The sequence below is a fragment of the Psammomys obesus genome, unplaced genomic scaffold, assembly GCF_907164565.1.
Source record: "Psammomys obesus unplaced genomic scaffold, mPsaObe1.curated_primary_1811, whole genome shotgun sequence".
NCBI lineage: Eukaryota > Metazoa > Chordata > Mammalia > Rodentia > Muridae > Psammomys > Psammomys obesus.
This window is the reverse complement of record NW_026596353.1, coordinates 1,640,525-1,662,111: the sequence shown is the minus strand read 5'-3', so window position 1 is coordinate 1,662,111 and position 21,587 is coordinate 1,640,525. Positions and strand designations below refer to the sequence as shown.

General features: G+C 49.1%; 1 protein-coding gene across 1 annotated transcript in view; it reads right to left on the bottom strand.

The window, feature by feature from the left end:
- The window catches only part of Myo9b (myosin IXB), an 88,314-nt gene that overhangs the window by 30,135 nt on the left and 36,592 nt on the right, over positions 1-21,587 (bottom strand). The window contains exons 3-11 of the mRNA XM_055597310.1: positions 16,281-16,375; positions 9,797-9,859; positions 8,830-8,929; positions 8,520-8,620; positions 7,925-8,054; positions 5,875-5,964; positions 4,012-4,128; positions 3,252-3,386; positions 924-1,045 (exon numbers count right to left, since the gene is read on the bottom strand). Coding sequence (XP_055453285.1) covers positions 924-1,045; positions 3,252-3,386; positions 4,012-4,128; positions 5,875-5,964; positions 7,925-8,054; positions 8,520-8,620; positions 8,830-8,929; positions 9,797-9,859; positions 16,281-16,375 — 953 coding nt within the window. The remainder of the gene's footprint in view (positions 1-923; positions 1,046-3,251; positions 3,387-4,011; positions 4,129-5,874; positions 5,965-7,924; positions 8,055-8,519; positions 8,621-8,829; positions 8,930-9,796; positions 9,860-16,280; positions 16,376-21,587) is intronic.

Below are 21,587 nucleotides of genomic sequence, written 5' to 3'. Positions count from 1 at the left end.
CACCCCAGCCCCTTGCTGTTTTCTTCAGGTGCTGCAGACAGACATAGGCTGCTGTGGCTGTCAGTCAAGCCCTGGCTCTCCTGGCCCTTTTCTCCTCTGCTGCTCTGCTTCACTGGGAGGGGACTTGGACTGAGGTACTAGGTCTACAGCAAGGTACTGGGACCCTCAGGAGCTGGGCCTTATGGGAGGATGTCAGGATGCCAGGGATGAAGAGCTGCGGAAGATTCTGGGACTCTACCCCTTCTCTCTGCTTCTGTTTTTGAGACAGTCTCAGGTAGTCCAAGCTGACCTTGAACTTGCTATGTATCCAAAAATGATCTTGGACTCCTGATCCTTCTGCCTCCATCTCCCAAGTGCTAGACCTACAGGTACATTATGTGGTGCTGGGGATGAAACCCAGGGCTCTGGGCACAGAGGAGGAGCTCCACCAATAGAGGCCTTTCTGCTTCTTGGCCTCTATATGGTGAGCAGCCTCCTGCCTCAGCACAGGCACAGCACCATAGACAGGGAAGTTCTTCTGGTGTTTCCAGAGTGGGGCACTAAAACTCTGACAGTTCTTGTTTTGGAGTGTATGGTCTCCAAGACCATGACAGAAACTTGTCACCACAGCCATAGCAACCAACTCAAAGCCATTGGATTTCTGCAAGGACAGCTGGGTGACTAAGACGCCTCCCATCCTTCCCACAGGGCACCCACTGCTGGCTCTGCTCCTGGGACATGAGTCACCTGTGCTGAGCATCCAGTGAAGATATGCTCAGCACAGGTAAGCTACAATCTGCTGCTTCCAGAGAAGGCTGAGCAAGCACTGGGCAGAAGCAATGCCCAGGGACTGGGCAAACACATGTGAGAATCGGAGCAGTTCAGGGAACCTGGTTTGGTCTCCACATTGGCATGTGGTAGGACAGAGTGACAGGGACACTCACTTGCTCTCCTCATCCAGCAGGTAGAAGAGGCCAGTGGGCTTCTTGCTGATGAGGTGGATACAACCCACATTGTCAGTGTAGTCGATGTTGTGCCATGAGATGCCCTCACCCTGGTACTCCTCCTGTGGGATGAGGAAGATTAAAGGATTCAGAAAGGGGGCTCCCTGCACACAGTGGGGTTGACTGAGAGCCTTGCACAAGCTCAGCAGGCGCTCCACCCCTGACCACACCCTATTTCCTCACTGGGGGATCCTAGGCAGGGGCTATCCCCCTAAGCCACGCCCCTAGCTCTCCTGACATCTACATGACTTACAATCCATGCTGTTATATTGCTGAGGGAATCATGAAAAGAACAAGTCTAAACACTCACTATATGTAATTTGAGAAAAGAGCTGGCTGGCATGGAGCAAGATGGCTCTATAGTTAAAGGGGTTTGCTGTCAACTCCATCCTCAGGACCACATGGTAGCAGAGAATCCACTGGGGCAAGCTGTTCTCTGGCTTGTACACATGGATTTCCATGCACACAGATACAAACTTAAAACATAAAAATATCATTGGACTTATTCACGGCTCCTGAATAAGTAGCGCTGACCATACGGGGACACACTTCCGAGTAAGCACACCTCTTCACATTCGCTGACCGTACGGGAACACACTTCCGCATAAGCACACCTCTTCACATTCGCTGACCATACGGGGAAACACTTCCGCATAAGCACACCCACTCATGTGCGCTGACCAAAGCAGTGCCTGTGACTCCTTATGTAGCCTAGCCTGATCTGGAGCTCACTACATAGCCAAGGATGAATTCCTGCTCACCTGGCCTCCTCAGTGCTTCGTGACAGGTGTGCCTGCCACACTAGCTCTGCTCTGTTTTCTCCTGTCACTTGCTTTCTTGTTTGAACCTTACCTGCTATAGCCTCCAAAATGGTGAGCTAAGTAAACTCCTTCTTTCTAAAATTCTCTGCCTTGGGGATTATGTTATAGTGACAGAAAATAAATATTCACATCCCAAAGTGATTATGTAAACACAATCCACATGAGAAATTATTTAGACATTTTGTTCTTTTTCCCCAGGGCTACTCTCCGCAGCATGGCACTCTCTCATCTCTCTGCCACCCAGCTGAAGCAGTCACATCCAAAGCTGGACAGCCCTAGCTTGTGACTACAAACTAAGCCAAACATCTGCAGAACTCCAGCCCGGTTTCCCCGTGAGTCAGAGGGAGGAAGAATAGCTCCCAAGAGAGCAGAGCCATCAGCACGGCAGACACCACCTAAGTCAGCATCACTGGCTGCAGACTGGCTCTGCTCACTCTTCTGGGGATGGCGCACACCTGTTGTCCCAGCACTCAGGAGGACCAGGAGTTCATGGTCATGTTGCTAGTGGTGAGATCAAAGACAGCCTGGGCTGCATAAAGCCCTGTCTCAAAACAGGCAAGGAGGAATTTTCTATATTTGAGCAAACCAGCTGGTATATGCCTGGACACAGGCCAGGCTGGAGTCCTCAACTTTCCCTCTGATGCAGAAAAACTCTAGGGCTAGTTTGCCAGGGTGTTGTGGCCCAAGCTAGAGTCCAGGGCTAGCTAACCCCGCTGATCCTCTCAGGCTGCATGGACAACAGAGAGATGGTTCCCTGTAAACTGTGGATGAAAGGGTGGTCTCTCAGACAGTTCAGGGAGGATGGCAGACCCCAGCAATTCTCCCCTCGGGTGTGACTCACAAGAACCAAAGCGCATGTCCAAGAGGACTGTAAACTATGTGTGTGTTTACAGAAGTCACGGGTGACTGCATCAACTCAACACTGCCAAGCCTTTGATGGGAGTGGAGTGCTGACATTTGAACAAGGATGAGAATGGAGGCCATTCTCCCAAGTCACACAGGCCAGGAGTGAAGAGGCAAACACTGTATGACTCCACTGACTGAGGGTTGCAGTGTCACCAAAATACAGAGACACAAAGCAGGAAGAAGGTCTCCGGTGTTCACAGGTGGGCTGTAGGTGTGTAACTGAGATGGGGCCTCAGATGAGCCAGATGCAGTTGTAGAATGTGCATGAAACTGCCTCCCCACACCTGTGGGCTCTGCCTCCTCAGAGAGGCTGCCACAGCAGGAGGAACAGACAAAGGGTGCTCTGAGCACCTTTAGAGAACACACAGATGGTGTGACACAACAGGCACAATGCTGCCTTGCTGCAACAGCATCCGCATCTGGAAGGGCCAAACAACCCCAGGAGGGCTGAGTGTGCCATGCAGTACAGGGACAGAGCATACCCTGCTGACATTGAGGGGCACAGCTTGCCTTTAGGTCCACAGCAGATGCTCACGCTCACCTGCTCCAGCTTGAAGATGTGCTGCGTGAAGTAGTACTGCAGCTGCTCATTGGCATAGTTGATGCAGAACTGCTCAAAGCTATTCCGTTCAAAGTCTTCAAACCCGAAGATGTCTAGGACGCCAATGGACAAGCACTGGGAAGACAAGGTGGGATTACAGCCAGTGCCTCCGGGGAAAGCTGACCTTCCTGACAAGAGCTTGCTGCATGAGTGGAGAGGTGTTGTCCTGAAGTCAGCTGGCCACAGCTGCCATAGCTTGGCATTTTTTGCCAATGGGACCTTTATTACTTATAGATGGAACCAGGCCTCCACATGCACAATAACCACTGGGAAGGAGCCTAAGGCCTGGTGCCTACATGCTGGGCAGGGCTGGTGGTGAAGGTTTGCCCATCACACTTGTGGTATTCTGCACCCTCACCTGCGTCCTGCAGACACCAAGTGCAGATGCCTAGGTTCCTGAAGAACATTGTTTCTCAATCTTCCTAATGATGCAGAACTTTAATGCAGTTCCTCATACTGAGATGTGACCCCCAACCATAAAATTCTTTTCATTACTACTTCGTAACTGCAATTTTTTTCTGGTTCGAATAAAAACGTAAATATCTGATATGCAGGATACCTGATATGCGACCCCCAGGTCAGGAACCACTGCTGTAGAGGGTAAAAGGTCCTCTGCCAGCCCTGATGCAGAGACTGCACAGTTTCCTAGCTGTCCCAAGGATGGGGCCTGTTCTTGCCAGTTCTTGACCTGGGCACTCACAGAAACAGCCTCTTCCATGTCCTTCTTGTTGAGGAGGGCGTGGTTGATCCTCAGCACGATCCAGTCAAACAGGGCGCTGTACAGGGACTTGGCCATGGAGTCCCGGGCAGTTATGGCCTGTGGACAGAGGGGTGTCTCACCTGGGGTGATGGTGTGGGCTGTGGTGCTGGGAGTCAGAGAACTGCTCTAGTTTTCTTATCTGCAGAAAGTCTCACGTAGTCCAGGCTGGCCTGGAACTTGCCATGTGGCCAAGCGTAAGGCTTGTCTCAGGTGTTATGAGGTTCTGAATCTAAGGCACATGTTAGGACTGTGCCATCCCTAGCCCTCAGCTAGGGTTTTCACTTTCCTCGTGTGTAAGTCTGCTTGTAGGAACATTGGCTCTGGGTCACAGCTGCCACTGAGGCTCAGAGCCCGGGCCTCCAGCACAGAATGGCAATGCAGCATGGCGTGCAACTTAGAACAACTGAGGAAGTGCTTCTCAGCACAACCCAGTGAGGAGTGTCTATTCCATCCTCCTCCAGCCTTTAGCTACCAGAAGTGTCCCTCTGGTTTTGACTTTCCTGGATGTCATGGCAACGTTACCACACAGAACACCATCTCTTCCAGGGATGCTCGCTCACACAGTGTCTCTTGGGGACACCTGAGCTACACAGGGATCAGGTGCACTGCAAAGATGTCAAATCATATCAAAAGGAGCTCACAAAAGCGCACTGTCCATGGGCCTGCTGGAAATGTAAGCTGATTCCCCTGGGGAAGGTCTCCATAGGGAGCCCCCACACCCTACTATCCTGGCGCAATCCAAATTCAATCTGCAAGCCACCCTGCTCTGGACATATCAAGAGCTAAAGGAAATGTAACACATCAGTAAATGGTGAAGATGGCGCTGAAACCTATGGGTTAAAGGTCACAGAAATGTCATTTTGAGCACAGGGGCCAGTCACCTCTTTCCAGAACAAGGAAAGGGGTTGATATGTTCAGCTCCTGGGGCCCGAGGGGCTCTATTGCAGGTTATTAGCATTGTAACATCAGCTAGAAGAGCACTGAACAGGATGTAAGTGAAACTTTATTTACAAAACCAACTGGGGGGCCAGATTTGTCCCAAATCACGATGGACTGGTGTGGTCACTGAGCATCTAGGAACACAGAAGGGAATGCCTCAGTTTCCAGTTCTGGCTCTGAGCCATGCAATACTCACTTATTTATAGTTTCAGGTATTAGAGCCAAATATGGTCAGAAAATTCCAGAAATTAACAACTCAATACCTTAAAAACCCCCGAGAACTTATGATGCAGCCTCGATGCATGGTGTTATATGCTACCTGCCTGTAAGTCACTCAGTCATCAATGACTAGCCTGGACTGTAATGCCTGCCTGCATTCAAGGAAGAGTAATTCTACCTCATGATGGCCTGGACAAGGCAAGTGGCAAGCACTGGTCATCATGGAGGCAGTTGGGTTGTCCCCAGTTTAAGGCCCACCTAGGCTATGGAGTAAAACACTCTTATAAAAAGAAAGGAAGGAAGACAGACAGAAAGCAGCTGCTGCCAGCAGCTGACATGACTCGCGAAGGACTCCTGTAAGTGAAGAGGTGAACAGCGCACTTCTCTGTTTTGAGCCAGGAGGCCACGCCCGTGTAACTGGGCCAGTGTGCTGTCATTTCTACTGTTCTAAGAGGTACTACTGCTGACTCTGTACTGTGCCCAACACATACATCAAGCTCTCCAGTGTGTGCAGAGGAAGGGATTGTCCACGTGGGGCTCTGTGCTGTATGGCAGGTCCCATGAGAAGCAGAGACACAGGAAGCAGGCCTGCCACATCTGAGCTCTGGCTCTGCAGGGCTGTAGCCCCAGCCCAGACTCACTTACCTCACTGAGGCTGTAAGGCAGGATGAGCTTATCATTGACCGTCACTGTTTTTCTTTTGGTCAGGACCTCCACCAGGGTCTCCCGCTTTACCTATTTCCAGGGTGGTGGGGGAAGGGCAGGAAGGTTAGGCACTTGCTGGGGCTTCTGCATCATGGAGGACAGGCCTGGGGAGCTAGGGAAGGGCAGGATGGACCCCAGAGGCCACCCAACACCTAGTGCCCTCTTCTGGTCTCCACAGGCACTGCATGCATAAGCACATGACATACATAAAGTAAAAAATCTTAAGAAACAAAACAACCACCTCCTAAACTGTGGTGGCTTAATCTTAATTCTAGAACCAGGGAGGCAGAGGCAGGCGGATCTCTGTGAGTTCAAGGCCAACCTGGTCTACACAGTGAGTTTCAGGCCAGCCAGGCTACATAGTGAGACCCTGTCTCAAAAATAAGAAGTAAATAAAATAAAATAAAAACTAAAAAAGCAATATAAAACTTAAAGCAAAACCCAGAAGGTCAGGCATGATGGCACAGTTAATCCCTGAACTCAGGAGGCAGAGGCAGGCCATCTCTGAGTTCTTGGCCAGCCAGAGTGAGATTCTATCCCCCAAAATAAAGAAAACAGAAAGGTAAGCAGAGTGAGGCCTTGCTCTGCAGGACAAGATTCAAAATTCATCCAGCCCGCGCAATTCAACCCCAGCAGTGCTTCAATGTTCTAGGAGGCATTTCCACCTTCTGCCACCAGGTGTCAGTAGTGCCCCCCAGTTAGATGAACAGAATCTTTGGCCTCTACCCACTTTAGAACCAGCAGAGACAGATGCCACAGGGAGTGAGAGCATGCCTTCAAACCATGACCTAGCTGCATCTGCACATGCGGGCTTATGCGTCTGGTACAGCAAGAGGGACCCGGAATCCGTCATTGGCCACATCCACAGCCCATCATGCACTTTTTTTGAGTTGGGGGTCGATCTCACTGGGGGCTGATCACCCAGACAGGCCTTGAACTTAGAGATCTACGGCCTCAGTCTCGGTGTGGTCAGGATGACAGGGCTGTGCCACCACACCTAACCCCAAACTATGATTTAAATTTAATTATTAAAAAGAATTTCAAGCACAGATGTCTTGTCTGAAAGTCTGTGTACCACATGCATGCCTTATACCAGAGGCTGCCAGAAGAGCCTGTAGGATTACTGGGACTGCAGTTACAGGGAGTTGTGAGCTGTTGTGTGGTTCTGAGATCCAAACCCATGTCTTTTGGAAGAGGCTCTACAGTTCCCAATTTGTGTTTTTTTAGAGACAGGGCCATTTTATTTTATTTTTTATTTTTATTTATTTATTTATTTATTTATTTTTTTGAGACAGGGTTTCTCTGTGTAGCCCTGGCTGTCCTGGACTAACTTTGTAAACCGGGCTGGCCTCGAACTCACAGAGATCCGGCTGCCTCTGCCTCCCAGGGATTACAGGTGTGCAACACCACATCCAGCAGGTCTTAATATAGCCCAGGCTGGCCCTGAACTTCCTTGCCTTTACCTCCTGAGTGCTGGGATTACAATCATGTGCCACCAATGTCAGGTCTGTGTGGTGCTGGGATGCAACAGCTGACTTTGTGCACAGTTGAAATGCCCTCTGACAGAGCTGCAGCCCCCAGTCTGGCAAACCATGGATGGTTTCCTTTCTTTACACTTAAGAGTGTGTGTGTGTGTGTGTGTGTGTGTGTGTGTGTGTGTGTGTGTGTGTATGCCTGTGTGTTGACATGTGCACATGAGTAAAGGAGACCATGGAGGGCGGTGGCTTCCAGTGCCCTGCAGCTGCAGTCACAGGTGGATGTGGTAAGGAACCTTAATACCCAACACCTCTCCTACTCCACAGAGTGATCAGACATAGACACTGGCAGCAGGAAGGGGACATCCCAGAGATGATAGGAGGAAGCAGGCAGCAGAAAGAACTCCCCACTTGTTCCCTGTACTGAGAGGCTGCTGCTCTCTTGGGTTAGGCAGGCTGATGTATCGTGAGGCCAGGAAACAAAGGCCAGGAAAAATGGTAGAGACAGGCAGTACCTTCAGGAGCTGGGACAGGGTGTCCAACACCTCAGGGGGCCCGACCTCCAAGCCTTCATCCCGGCCTGTAGCTCTCTTCTTATAAGTCACGTTGCCCAGGTACAGGATGGCTGAGAGGACGGAGAAGACCCTGGGGCAGAGAGGGAGGTTACTACAGCCTGCACCACCTGAACTTGTTTCTGCTGCTGTGTCTCATGCTAGGCTGAGGATGCTCTCTGCCACACACCTCCTGTGCCCACTCCCAGGTGCTGCTGACAGCTGGACATCACAATTAGCTCAGGTGGTGCTCGGACAGAACCTGGGGTTCACAACTGCTACCAACTGTGCTCCAGCTTTGATGGTTTTAGAGATAGGGTGTGAGCTCAAGCTATGTATCCCACGCTAGCCTCATCCTCCCAAGCACTGAGAGTGCAGATCTACTCCACCATGCAAACACGCTTTCACTTTTTTGCTTCTCTGTTTTTGCTAATTGACAGGGTCTTTCTTGTTTAGCTCTGGCTGGCCTTGAATTCTCTAAGGAGATCAGGCTGGCCTTGACCCAGACCAGCTCTCAAGAGGAGCTGGTCGACGCCTGCTGGCTCAGCAGCCCACTTACTGTTTCTTGGTGGCAGGTAGGAAGCCCACCATCTCCATGGCCTGCTGAAGCCTTTCAAAGTCATGTTTGAGGTCTTCTCCATCTTCAATATTCAAGTTATGCTGAAAAAACAAAGGCGTGGGCATTCAGGCAGTGAGCAGGGTGATTCAGGCTGGACAGGAGGAAGGCCAGGGCTGGGAATAAATGGTGGCCTTTGTGTATGTGCTCAGGGTTGAGCTGAGGGCCCAGCAGGGCCAGGCTTGCAGACTCTGACCTCCCTGTGACAGACAGCCTTGGGCACAGAGGTGGCGCCATGGCTGCAGCTGTTTACCTGATTGAGGTAGAAATAGTCTTGCGGCTGCTTCAGCTGGAATTCCTGGCGCTCCTCCTCACTGACACCCAGCAGCAGATAATAAAACACGTGGTAGTTCCTGTGGGTGACCAGCAGAGGAGTCAGTGCCCGGCCAGGCCCACACAGAGGAAAGGGCACATTAGACATATTACAGGGTGGGTGGGATGCTCACTGGTTGAAGGCACCTGCTGCCAATCAGCAGACCTGAGTTCAATCCCTGGGACACACTTGGTAGAGAGCGGTAACTGATTCTCCAAAGTTGTCTTTTGACCACACGTGTACACACAGTGAAAAAAACAAATCTAAAAAAAAAACCCTCTAGGCTAGTGTGGTGGTGTATATCTTAAACCTCAGCACTCAGAAGACAGAGGCAGAGGCAGGAGGATCTGTGAGTCTGAGGCCAGCCTGGTCTACAGAGTAAGTTCCGGGACAGCCAGGACTACACAGAGAATACTATTAGAAAAAGAATTTCTCAGGTGAATGGAGTAGAGGCGGGGACAGAAGTCTCATTCACTTGCTGATACAGATTTGTTCTATGATGTCTAGACTGGCCTGGAACCCAACATCCTCCTGCCTCAGCACCGAAAGTGCTGGTTCACAGAATGTGCAGTTATGCTGGTTCTGAGTGTTACACACTTCCAACCGACACTGAACAGCCTGGTTGTGCAACTACCCACCTACAACACTGATCTCACCCTGTGTGGGCCAGAGCTTCAGCAGGGCTGTGCTCAGCCAAGTACTGCCCCCTGGGAGCTGCAGAGTCAGCTGTTCCTGCACAGGACCCACATTAGCTCCCAGCACCACATGCTGGCTAACAGTCCTCTCTAACTCCAGTTCCAGGGGTGCCAGTGCCCTCTTTTGACCTCCCTGGGTACCAAGCACACATAGTTTACTCACAAACACACAGGCAAACACTCATACACTTAAAAAAAGAATCATGCCCCACCGCTCATCCTTCTCTTGGGAAACCAGGCGAGACTTTTCAAGTAGGTATTTTTCCACAACGGCTCTGTCATAAAAGAAAAAAATGGAAAAATAAGATATCACTCTTTAGAATTGATATTTCTTCTTTGAGTTTTTTGTTTCAGCTATAGTTGAGGAAGGAACCAAGAACCATAAATTTCAAGGAGACTCTTATGAACTCCTGATCCCTCCTTGCATCTTCTGAGCGTTGGAATGACCAACAGGCCCATTCCAACTTCCACCTGGCTTGCACAGTGCTGGGACAGAACTCGGGTACACATGTAACTACACGCTCTCTGCTGAGCTGAGACCAGGCTCTTCTGGAATGTGAGACAGGGTGTCACTGTGTAGCTGAGGTTGGCCATAAACTCCTGCTTCTCCCCAACCACTCCATCTGTGTGCTAGGCTAACAGGCATTCACCATGCACAGGGTCTCTCTGTAGTGCTCAGGGTGGAACCCAGGGCCTCGTGCTTGCTAGGGAGCCAGGCTCCCTCCCAATGGGGCTATGTCCCTAAGCCGTATCTCTGCTCTGTCCTAGCAAGTGGCACTGTGGTGCTGCCTGTAGCACATTAGTACGTTTTGGTAACATGTGAATGAGCAAAGGCCCTGAAGATCACCAGCACTCTGACTTTAAGAAGCAAGAAGTCTGCTGAGCATTGTGTTCTCTAGCAGCCAGAGCATGGTACCCAGGAACCTGACAGGCAGACCAACCCCAGGCAGGTGAAGGGACCTGTACATTTAGGGAGGACACCAATGATGACCTCAGAAAGGGAATACTTCCTCAATTGCAGAGGGTTGCTGGAGATGTTTCACATGTTTCTGACTCGGAACTTCACTGTAAGCACCAATGATCTGAAAATCAATGCAATGTTTTTCATGCCTGACTGCTTACCAACAGCCCGACAATACACAGCTAATATTTAAGGTACACCTTGGGTTCATGAGGTAACTCAGCAGGTAAAGGCAGTGGCTGCCATGTCTGACCCTCAGTTTGGTGCCTGGGGCCCACAGGGGGAAGAAGAAAACCAATTTCAGAAGGCTGTCCCCTTCTGACCACCTGCACATAAACATGTCTGTATGTATACACACTCAAATAAATTTTAAAAATGTGAAATGCACAGTTCAATCTGTTTCTTTTTCCTGGTGCAGAAGCCTGGGCCTCACATGTGTTAAGTACTCTGAGCTGTTCTGGTCTGTGTGGATTTTTTTTCTTCTCTTTTTTAATTTCTTTCTTTTTTGAGGGGCGTTTGGTTTTCTAAGACAAGGTTTCTCTGTATGGTCCTGGCTGTCCTGGAGCTCACTCTGTAGACCAGACTGACCTCAAACTAAGAGATCTACCTGCTTCTGCTTCCTGAGTGCTGGGATTAAAGGTGTGTGCCACAGCTGGGCAGGGCCTTGTGTTTTAAGTCTTTCCCTATTTTCTTATTGTTGGTCCTATTATTGAGCTATAAATGTTCATTATATATGAAGGCACAAGACATTACTTGCACTTACTACTCAGGTACTCTATGGCTGAGCTGAACTCCATCCCTCTCACTTGATAAATTATTTGTCTGTTTAGGGTCTGAGAGTATATGTGCCACAGCATGCATGGAAGATGTTAAAAAACAATACTTAAAAATTCCTTGTCTCCTTCAACCTTGCTGAGTCAGAATATCTGTCCTAGAGTGCTATGGTAAAAACACTCTGACCAAAAGCACCCCAGGGAGGAAATCAAAGGCAAGCCTACAGTCCCAGATCCAGTCTGATCTAGGCTTTCCTCTCAGGTTGACTCCTGGATGTCAGGTGACAGCTACAGATAACTGGACTCCTGTTTGTGTTACTGTACTCTCCAAGCTGCGTGGCTCACAGTTTCTGGTTGGTTGTGTGATCTCTCATCCCACCTCTCTTGATAGAAGTGCTGGGAAGATAGATGCACGCCACCCTGGGGTTTCTTGGGTGTGGAACTCTGATTGTCAGGCTGGCATGGCCAGCACTCTGCTTACTGAACCTGGCTGCCTCCACTTTCACCTGTGCTGAAGCACAGGGGTCTCAGATCCGCAGGTTCCTGGCTGTATCCATACAACCTGGGTTTCTGGAGCTACTGTTTCCTCCATAAGGTATGCGGAGCAACCAGGACTGCAATGTCCTTCATCTCCAAACACTAGGGACCACAACTATTTTGAAGTTTTCCAAGTATTTACTTTAATATTTCATTTTCATTTTAAATCCTGTGTGTATCTATATATGTTAGGTGACCTAGGAAGCCAGCAGAGGGTGCCTTGTCTCCTAGAACTACACTTACAGTGGTTGTGAGCTGCCATGTGGGTGCTGAAAACCAATACTCTCAGGTCCTCTGAAGGAGCAGCTGGGGCTCAGCACTGCTGAGCTGTCTCCCCATCTTTCCAGTGACTGGAGTATCGGCATGCATGTAGTAAAATGTGGGGACAGAATCCAGTGCAGGCAGGCAGTTACATGTAGCACCCACCCGCACACCCACACACTCACACACACACCTTCCCACACATGGCACAAACTGTGTGTGTGTGTGTTTACATGTGTGTATGTGGGTACATGTGGAGGCCTCAAGTCTTTCTGGATCAGTTTACACCTTCCCGACTGAGGTAGAATCTTGCTGAGCACTGAGTTCCCCCTTTTGGCCATTCTAGTTGGCTGGTTTGCTCTTGGGCCCATCCTCTCTGCCTGGGATGACAGGTGGCTGCTGTGCTCATCTGCTTAGCTTACATGAGTGTTCTGGGGATTCGAGTCCCAGTGTTCATACCACACAGCATTTTGGTACCTTAGTCACCCCCAGGGCCTCTCAGGTCATAGGACATTTTTAGTTTTGAGTGGGGCATGCCCCTCGAAGTGTAGGCACAGCATCTTCCAGCTGTGCTGTTTGCTGACTTTGAGAACCTGGAACATCTTTGATGCCTGAGCAGCAGGAGCGACGACAGTGTACATTTCCTTAGGACCTGTGGTATTCCAGGAATCATCCAAGGCATTTCAGACAATCCCTCACACTAGGGTGAGTATCACAGCTCCTGCTGACACAAATGGAGCTGAGGTCCCTACAGGACCCTATGGGAAGGAAGGAGAGCCTTGACAGCTCCCTCCACATCCACTGGGGCTGGCAGGGCCCCACCTGTGAGAGTTTGTGAACCTGATCTTGCCTTCTAATTTAATTTATTTTCTGTTGCTGTGAGACCATGGTCTCATTGTGTGGTCCTGACTGGCCTGGAACTCAATAAGTAGACCAGGCTGGCTCTAAATTCTTGTGAGATCTGCCTGCTTCTGTAGAACAGTGCAATAAGCCTGCTGGCCTGCAGGGAGATTCAGCACGCAGGGCAGGTTCCTAGGGCACTGCCCAACTCTTGGTTCCTTTAAAATAAGAGAACAGGCCGCAGAGATGGCTGGGCACTTAAGAGCAGCTGCTCTTACAGAGGACCTGGGTTCCATTCCCAGCACCCACAACTGTCTGTCAGTCCAAGCTTCTGGAGATCCAATACCCTCTTACTGGCCTCGCTGAGCAACATACACATACACACACAAGGTGTACAGACGTGTGTGCAGGCAAAATGCCCACACACAAATAAATTCAAAAATGATTTTAAATAAAGCTGAATAAGAGAAAAGTCTTCTTCTTCTCCTCCTCCTTCTTCTCATTCTCTCTCTCTCTCTCTCTAAACAGGTACAATCACACCATAGATTTTCCTGGAACTTAAAATCCCATTGCCTCTGTCTCCTTAGTGCTGGGTCACACAAACACTTCCTTCAGGCCTCAGCCTGTCCTAAGTTCATGTTCCTAGGGCCAGACTCCTGTATTGAATATCCAACTCTGTCCTCCCATGCAGGGTAGGAGATCTCCCTACCACAACAGAAGGCAGCCAAATTGTGTGGATCCAGGCTATCGCTTGCTGGAAAATGGCTGGCCAGCTCTCCAGCCCCAGTCTTTGATCATTTCTTTTTAGACTTTAGGCATGGACTCCATTCCAGACAATAACCCCCAGCTTTTTAGATTCTGAATTTAGTTTTCTTTTAATGTGTATCAGTGTTTTGCCTGCATGTGTGTCTATGCATCACATGAAGTACCCATGGAGGCCAGAAGAGAGCCTCGGATCCCTGGAACTAGAGTCACAGCCAGTTATAAGCTGCAGTGGATGCTAGAAATGTAACTAGGGTCCTCTCTAAGAACTGCCAGCCCCTAATTTTTGGTTTTAAAGGTCTGAAGCCAAAAAGGGAATCTCATGAGAGCAGAGGACCCCTCTGAGCCGAACTACACACACAGGGAACTGAAGCCTGAAAAATAGGGAACTTGGGCCATGGTCAGATGCGCCCTGACCCTTGTCTTTGTGAAGAAACAGCAACAAAAAAATGGCCAACACAAGTGGGCAAATGGGAGGCCGTGGCAGACCCCAAGGCCAGAAAGCTAAGCTGGAAACATGCTTACTGATCAACATGGGAATCCCTTTCTTAAACCTGAGACTAACACTGGAACACAGCAGGGGTACGAGCTAGCAAAAGGGCAGCCTTCTGGACCCCAAAGAGAAAAGTGATCTAGAGATTTAGCCACCATCAGCCCTGAACTTGCTAGGCGCCTGCAGTGGGGAGGCTGTGCCACTAGGTAGGAGCCAGCAGTACCTGACAGAACGTGCACATGCCCTAACCAAGAACTTATTTATCTGGCTTCATGTTTTGTTTTAGTAGTTTAGTTACCTAAACTTGGAAAATAAGAAGTATAAAATTCCAAAAATAAATGTTGTAAGTCTGAAGTCATATGGCATTTCAAAAGTAGGATGAACTCCATGCCATCCTCACTGCCCTTCCAGGTCCTGACTCCTCCTGTATATGCTACCCTCCTGTTAGTTATCTTGTTTACCAGATCATCTGTCACTGTACTGCAGTGTTGGCCCCAAGGCCCACAAGAATTGAGACTCTCAATACCTGGAGAGAGAGATTTGCTTAGCCCACGATCCAGATGTCCCGATGAAGAATGTGTGCCAACTGGGTACATGGCACCCAGCTCAGGTGGCAGAACTCATACTACAGCTGAACCTTAGACAGGCATGTGGGGGCTGAGGCCAAGCAGAGAATGTACAGTCACAAGTGTCCAGAGGTGACCTGACATTCAACAAGGACTCTGAATCCTGGGACTGTGGAAAACCTCATTGTGCTGCAGAAGCTCATGGTGCATCTGCTGCCTTGTGGTGCATGCCTATGACTGACTAGGCTGCAGGTTCACCAGAAGGTCATCTCTACCCCTGCCTCACATCCTGTCAAGATCTGGTGCTCAGCCCACCTATGACCGCTGCCCCACAGGTCCTGCCTGTTTACTCATCCACCGAGGCATGGACCTTCTGTCTACCAATAGATCCATCCATCACTGAGCCATGCACTTACCCAGTCACCTACTCATCTACCCAACCTGTCACTCTACTCAGCTCCCTTCACCCACCCACAAATCTATCTGCCCAACCATGAATCCATCTGTGCACATATCCACCTATCCACTAATATGCTCATTTTTGGGGGATAAGGTGGGGGGGAGAGTTGAGACAGGGTTTCTTTGTGTAGCCTTGGCTGTCCTGGACTTGCTTTATAGATCAGGCTGTTCTGGAACTCACAGAGATCTCCCTGCATCTGCCTCCCTGAGTGCTGGGATTACAAGCATGTGCCACTGCTCTCTCCTCATTTCTTCATCCACTCACTCTTCAATGTGCTCACTCACCAATGCTCCCTGTAGACCAAGATTAACACCCACCTGAAGGTCTGACTGCCCACCCATTAATCAACTCCACCTCCTTCATACAAGATCTATCAATCTGTCCACAAATTTCCCAACCTACCTACCTACCTACCAAACTACCCACCCATTCATTAACTACCCACAAAACCCTCAACATATCCATCCACAAATCTATCAACCCATCCACTCACCCATCAATCACCCACCCTCCCACCCACCCATCATTCACACATGCATCCATTTACTAACTTGCCCACAAACCCTCAATCTATCCATCCACCCAGGAATCCATTCAAGCATCAAAGCTGCCATTTGCCTATACACAAAATCTATGCATAAATCCAGCCACCCACACATGTATCCCTCAAGGCATAAATCTACTGTTCCACCTCTGCTCAGATACTGCTTGCCCTTCAGTATTTCCCTGGACCACTGAATCACACTGCTATTCAGCTCTGTCTCTGGGTAAGAGGCTCACATCTGGTTGATGCTGGAGTACAAACCCATTCTGCCTGTGACTCCCTAGAAACCTCACTGAAATCTTACAAAGGAAAGCAAGCAGGATGTATGGTGTGGCCAGTTCTGAGTCAAGGCCACCACAGAAGCTCCTCACTGTACAGACTTGAAACCCTCAACAGCACACTCTGATGGGGTGTACTCTGGGGTAGAGCACTAGCTAAGCTCACAGGGAGCCCTAGGTTCCAGCCTCAGCTTGTGGGGCGTACAAACAGAGTGACCTACCCCCTCACGATGCCACTCTCCAGGTAGTTGACTTGGATGAACTTCCCGAAACGGCTAGAGTTGTTGTTGTGGGCCGTCTTGGCGTTTCCAAAAGCCTGAGGGGACAAAGACAGAGCTTCAGATCCCAGCCTGGAGTCTCCATGGCCTCTACACTGGCCATAGAACTCCTTGTGGGCACCGCATTCTTGTCCCCAGAGCTAGCCTGGAGCTATGTACTCAGTGGCTCGGGTAAGAGGTGAGGCACAGGGCAGGAGAGATGGCTCAGTGGGTACGAGTGCTTGCTGCCAAGTCTGAGAGCCCTGAGTTTAATCCCTGGGACCTACGTGATGCAATCCTCTGATCCCCATATGTGCACATGTATGTGCTGTGCTTATATATACAGACACATACACATACATACATTCAAAAACAAAAATTTAAGGCCTCTCTTGCTACTAATTTTTTTTTAATGTATGTGGGTAATTTGTTTGCACTGTGTACCTTGTGTACCTATGGAGACAAGAATAAAGCCTTAGAGTCCATGAAATTGGTATTAAAAGATGCTTGTTAGTTGCCACACAGGTGCTAGGAATTGAACCTGGATCTTCTGCAAAAGCAGCCAGTGCTCTTAACTGCTGAGCCATCTCTGCAGACCAACAATCTGGGCCCTCTCCCTGAAGACAGGGTTTCTTTGTATAGCATTTGATGTCCTGGAATTTGTTCTGTAGACCAGGCTGACCTTGAACTCACAGAGATCCACTTGACACTGCCTCCCAACTGCTGGGATTAATGGGATTAATGGCATGTACTACAACTGCCCATTTCCAACAACAACCACAAATTTTTTTTTTTTTTTTTTTAAAAAGCAAGTTCAAATGTGTGTCTAAAAAATGTCCCCATGTGCCCAGCCTGCCTGAGATCTGACAGCATGGCTGTCACACTGGGATTATGGGAATGTGAAGCCTCACCCAGCTTTTCACATGGATGCTGGGGATTCAAACTCAGTTCTTCACACTTAGATAGCAAATCACTTTTACCCTCTCAGCCATCTCTCCAGAACCTGCTGTTTGTTTTGAGATGGGTCCTCACTCTGTTGCCTGGAGTTAGCAACAATCCTCCTGCCTCAGCCTCCCAAGTGATAGGATGATATGCTTGCATCTCTGAGCTCAGCTTGTAGCCCGTATTCTTTAAAAATTATGCATTCTTAGCCAGGCACTCAGGAGGCAGAGCACTCAGGAGGCAGAGGCAGGAGGATCTCTGAGTTCAAGGTCAGCCTGGTCTACAAAGAGAGTTCCAGGATAGCCAGGGCTACACAGAGAAACCCTGTCTTGGAAAACCAATAAATAAATAGATAACAAACAAAGCAGTCTATAGCATTCGATTACAGTGACAGAGGACTAGGATGATAAGTGGCTTCTGTGTGATAGCCTGAAGGGAAATTTCACAAACAAGCCTGTAATGGTGGAGAACCAGGTATTCTTCTGTGATGGTGGAGGAACAGATGTTTTGTGATGGAGGACCAGGTGTTCTTCTGTGATGGTGGAGGGCTAGGTGTTCTTCTCAGCCTTGACACTTTGAAAGAACAGCTAAGCTGATGCTAGCATCTACACCTAGGCCTACATCAAACTCTGCAGATTCACAGGAAGAGTGAACAAACAGGAATTACAGGGCATGCTGTAAAACCTAAGTAGAATCCAGGTGGCTCGTGCCTTTAATCCCAGTACTCAGGAGCAAGACACAGGGAAATTTTCACAAGTTCAAGACTAGCCTGGTCTACACAGAGTTCCTGACCAGCCAGGGCTGCACAATGATACCGTTTCAAAAGCAAGCCCTGGGTCAAGCAGGAAAGCAGTAAGAACCTGTGCTGGGAAGAGGCCCTCAAGGGCTGGATGGCAGCTGGGGGCCTTGAGGCCTCCTCAAGGGCGCACATGTACAGCACCCTGTAGGTTGTCCAGAGCCTCTGCACATCTAGACCAGACAAAGCCTTAGCACTCTGTGACCCGAGACCCATCACATTCTGAACAGCTAAGGGGGTCTGCTTAAAGCAGTGTGTGGAAGCAGCTTGTTGTTCCTGCTGTAGGTGCACAACACAAGCTCAGAGCTCCCACAGAGCTCAGCCTCCCCCTGTGCACACTGAGAACAGAGTCCCACCCACCCAGCCATATATCCATGCATGTCTGTTTGTATTGCTGGGGGTGAAACCAGGGGCTCATGCATGGAGGACAAGCACTCCTTCCCCTCTGAGACTATTGTTGCTTGTAGTATGGTGTGTTATGTAGGGTTGTTTGTTTGTTGTGGATATAAATGGGACTGATTCAGAGTGTCAACAGCAGCAAACTATTTGTCTGGTGCAGGCTCTGAGAGGAACCCTTTGCCAGCTGCAGACAGTTTAAATCTGAGGACTCTAGAGAGGGAATAATGTCAGGGACCAGAGAGAGAAAGAGAGCTCCAAGAAAAAAGAAGGCTGCTGGTGCTCTTCCCTGATGCTCCTGGTTGCTGCTGACCAACTGGGTGAGAAAAAGCTGGAGATCTCCTGAACTGAGGATTGGACTTCCCCCAAGGAGCCCACGGACTCTACCCAGCAGGAAGAAGTAAAGAAACTCTACCCCCTCACTCCCACCTATTGGTGTGCTGGAAGGGTTAGGATAGAGAAGGGAGGAAGAGGATTAAGAAACATAAATAAAATAGTTAAAAAAGTACACTAACAGTTTGTAATGCCACCACTCCTGTCCTGAAGGGAGCAGGCTGCTAGAGTCAGAACTTGGAAATCTAAACTTGGAAATCAGGAACAACTGTGAGGGGAGAATCTTCAGTAGCTTCCTGAGCCATGTGTGCTCTTGTAAGGAACCCCAATAAGTCTCTGGCTTTCCCAGCTGGACTTAAATGGACTCATTTCTTTGGTCTGTCTTCCTATCTGCGGTGAACAGATGTTTGTCCCCACCTCCCCAAGAACTCATGCAACAGTGTGAATCTCTGTCACATGCATGTACCCACTAAGATGCCACTAGCACCTGGAACCCCAAAACGCCACTAAGAATCATCAAACTGCCCCATTACAGATGTTCAGATGGGCCAAAGGTCCCTGCAGATCCTGCCATCCCTAATAACACAGAGACGTTAGGACATAGCATTATTCTGTCCTGAAACTAGGGTCTGCATAGGATCTGCCCCCATGCCAAAATAGCAGTATCCTGGGAGAGCATTCAGCACTGTGTAGCCATGGCTGTCCTGGAACTCAGAGATCTACCTGCCCCTGCCTCCCAAGCACTTCAATAAAAGGCATGTTTTTCCACCACCACTTGGGCCCCCTCCCTTTTTAAATTACATTGTAAATAAGTAATTTACTTTTTTATTTACTGTGTGCCTATGTCCTAGAACCAATCATCCATAAACAGCAGGGGACAGGACTGGATTCAGAGAAAAACTACCTTGATGTAATCCCTTGCACACTTCTAAGAATCCCAAGGAAAGACAACTTTCTGGGTCTGGTCTCTATTTTCCCAAAGGTCAACCCTGGTTTTGTTAGGCTGAGTCCCAGGGAATCAGGGTGCTGAGGTATGAGCTCACATGGAACAGGAAGAACCTGGGCTTTAGCCTAGGCCATGCACATAGGCCAGTACCAGCCTCCTCCTCCCTGCTGTGCAACAGTTGTGCTGCCACCCCCGGTCAGCCTCTACCTGAAAGGTCTGGGCCTAAAACAGTGGTCCATGGCACTGATACCAGTCTCAGAAAACAGGTTTGCCATGAGTTCTAGGCCAGCCAGAGCTACAAAGAGAGCTGTTTTTTTGTTCTTCGTTTGTTTTAAAATATTTATTTATTTACTATGTAAACAATGTTCTGTCTGCATATACACCTACATGCCAGAGAAGGCAACAGACCTCATTATAGATGGTTGTGAGCCACTATGTGGGTGGGAATTGAACTCAGGACCTTTGGAAGAACAGCCAGTACTCTTAACCTCTGAGCCATCTCTCCAGCCCCCTGTTGTTGTTGTTTGTTTGTTTTTAAAGGACCTGAGGTAAGTGCACACAAAAGGGCACATTAAATGGTCCATCTTGTTCCCCTGTGGGACTGAAGTGTCTGCAACTGGGCCAGCCCATTTCTCAGAGCTGCCATTTCTGAGCTGCCATGGCAGCTCAGCCTCGGCCTGCTTGCAACAGATGAGACCTAGAAAATCCTTCCATACCCAGAAGAGGCACAGGGCTCATTTTTAAATTGCTGGGGACAACTTTCCAGGCAGACCCTCAATATGATGCCAGGCCCAGGTCTGAGGATAGCCAGGCAGCAGCGCCCGCAGGGTGCAAGGAGGCTGTAGGGTTGGCCTTTTATTTCTGCTACAGATGACCCTGCAGGCCAGGGCTTTGTCTGTGCCTGGTGACCTCACGTGTCTGGTATGTGTCTGAGTACACAGCCACTTTTCAAAGCCAGGCTAAAAATATCTGGTGGCTGCTATGATACTTAGAGAAGAAAATGACAGCTACAGGCATGGCATGTGATCAGAGCACAAGGCTGGCCAGAGGCTGAAGGGGATGGCACCAGGCAAGGAGATGGAGAAGCCCAGGCAAGGTGCCAGGGAGAGAAAGGGTTCAGCTTCCACAGAAAAGTGGTTTTCCTCTTTTCTAATATAAAAGACATGTTGCTAATATTAGTCTATGTACTGCTAAAAATAGACTCTATTAGATCTACCCACCCCAGTTCAGGTCCAGGTCCAGAGGAAATCACAATGGCCAAGTGGCTTGGAAGGACATAGCAAACAGGGTGTGAGCAAACACAGTGGGTACTATCCGGCCTTAAAAAGACAGAAGGAGGTTGGGGAGCAGCTGGGTGGGGAAAGCACTTGTGGTACAAATGTAAGGACCTGAGTTCAAAGCCACAGGAACCACAAGGATAATGGACACAGGACAACTTTGAGAAGCTAGGAGGACCCTGAGGCAGAAATGAGAAAGACTTGCCTCAAACAAGGTGGACAGTCAAAATTCACTTTTTTTAAAGCTTTTTATTATTATTATTATTATTATTATTATTATTATTATTATTATTATTATTTATACAGTGTTCTGCCTGCATGTGTGCCTGTATGACAGAAGAGGGCACCAGATCTCACTATAGATGGTTGTGGGCCACCATGTGGTTGCTGGGAAGTGAACTCAGGACCTTTCGAAGAGCAGCCAGCGCTCTTAACCTCTGAGTTCTCTCACCAGCTCCTAAAACTCACTCTTGAAAGTTGTTCTCTGACTTCCATATGCATGCTGCACTCTCGCACATGCAGTTGCACACACGCGCACACACACACACACACACACACACACACGCATGCATATAACACAC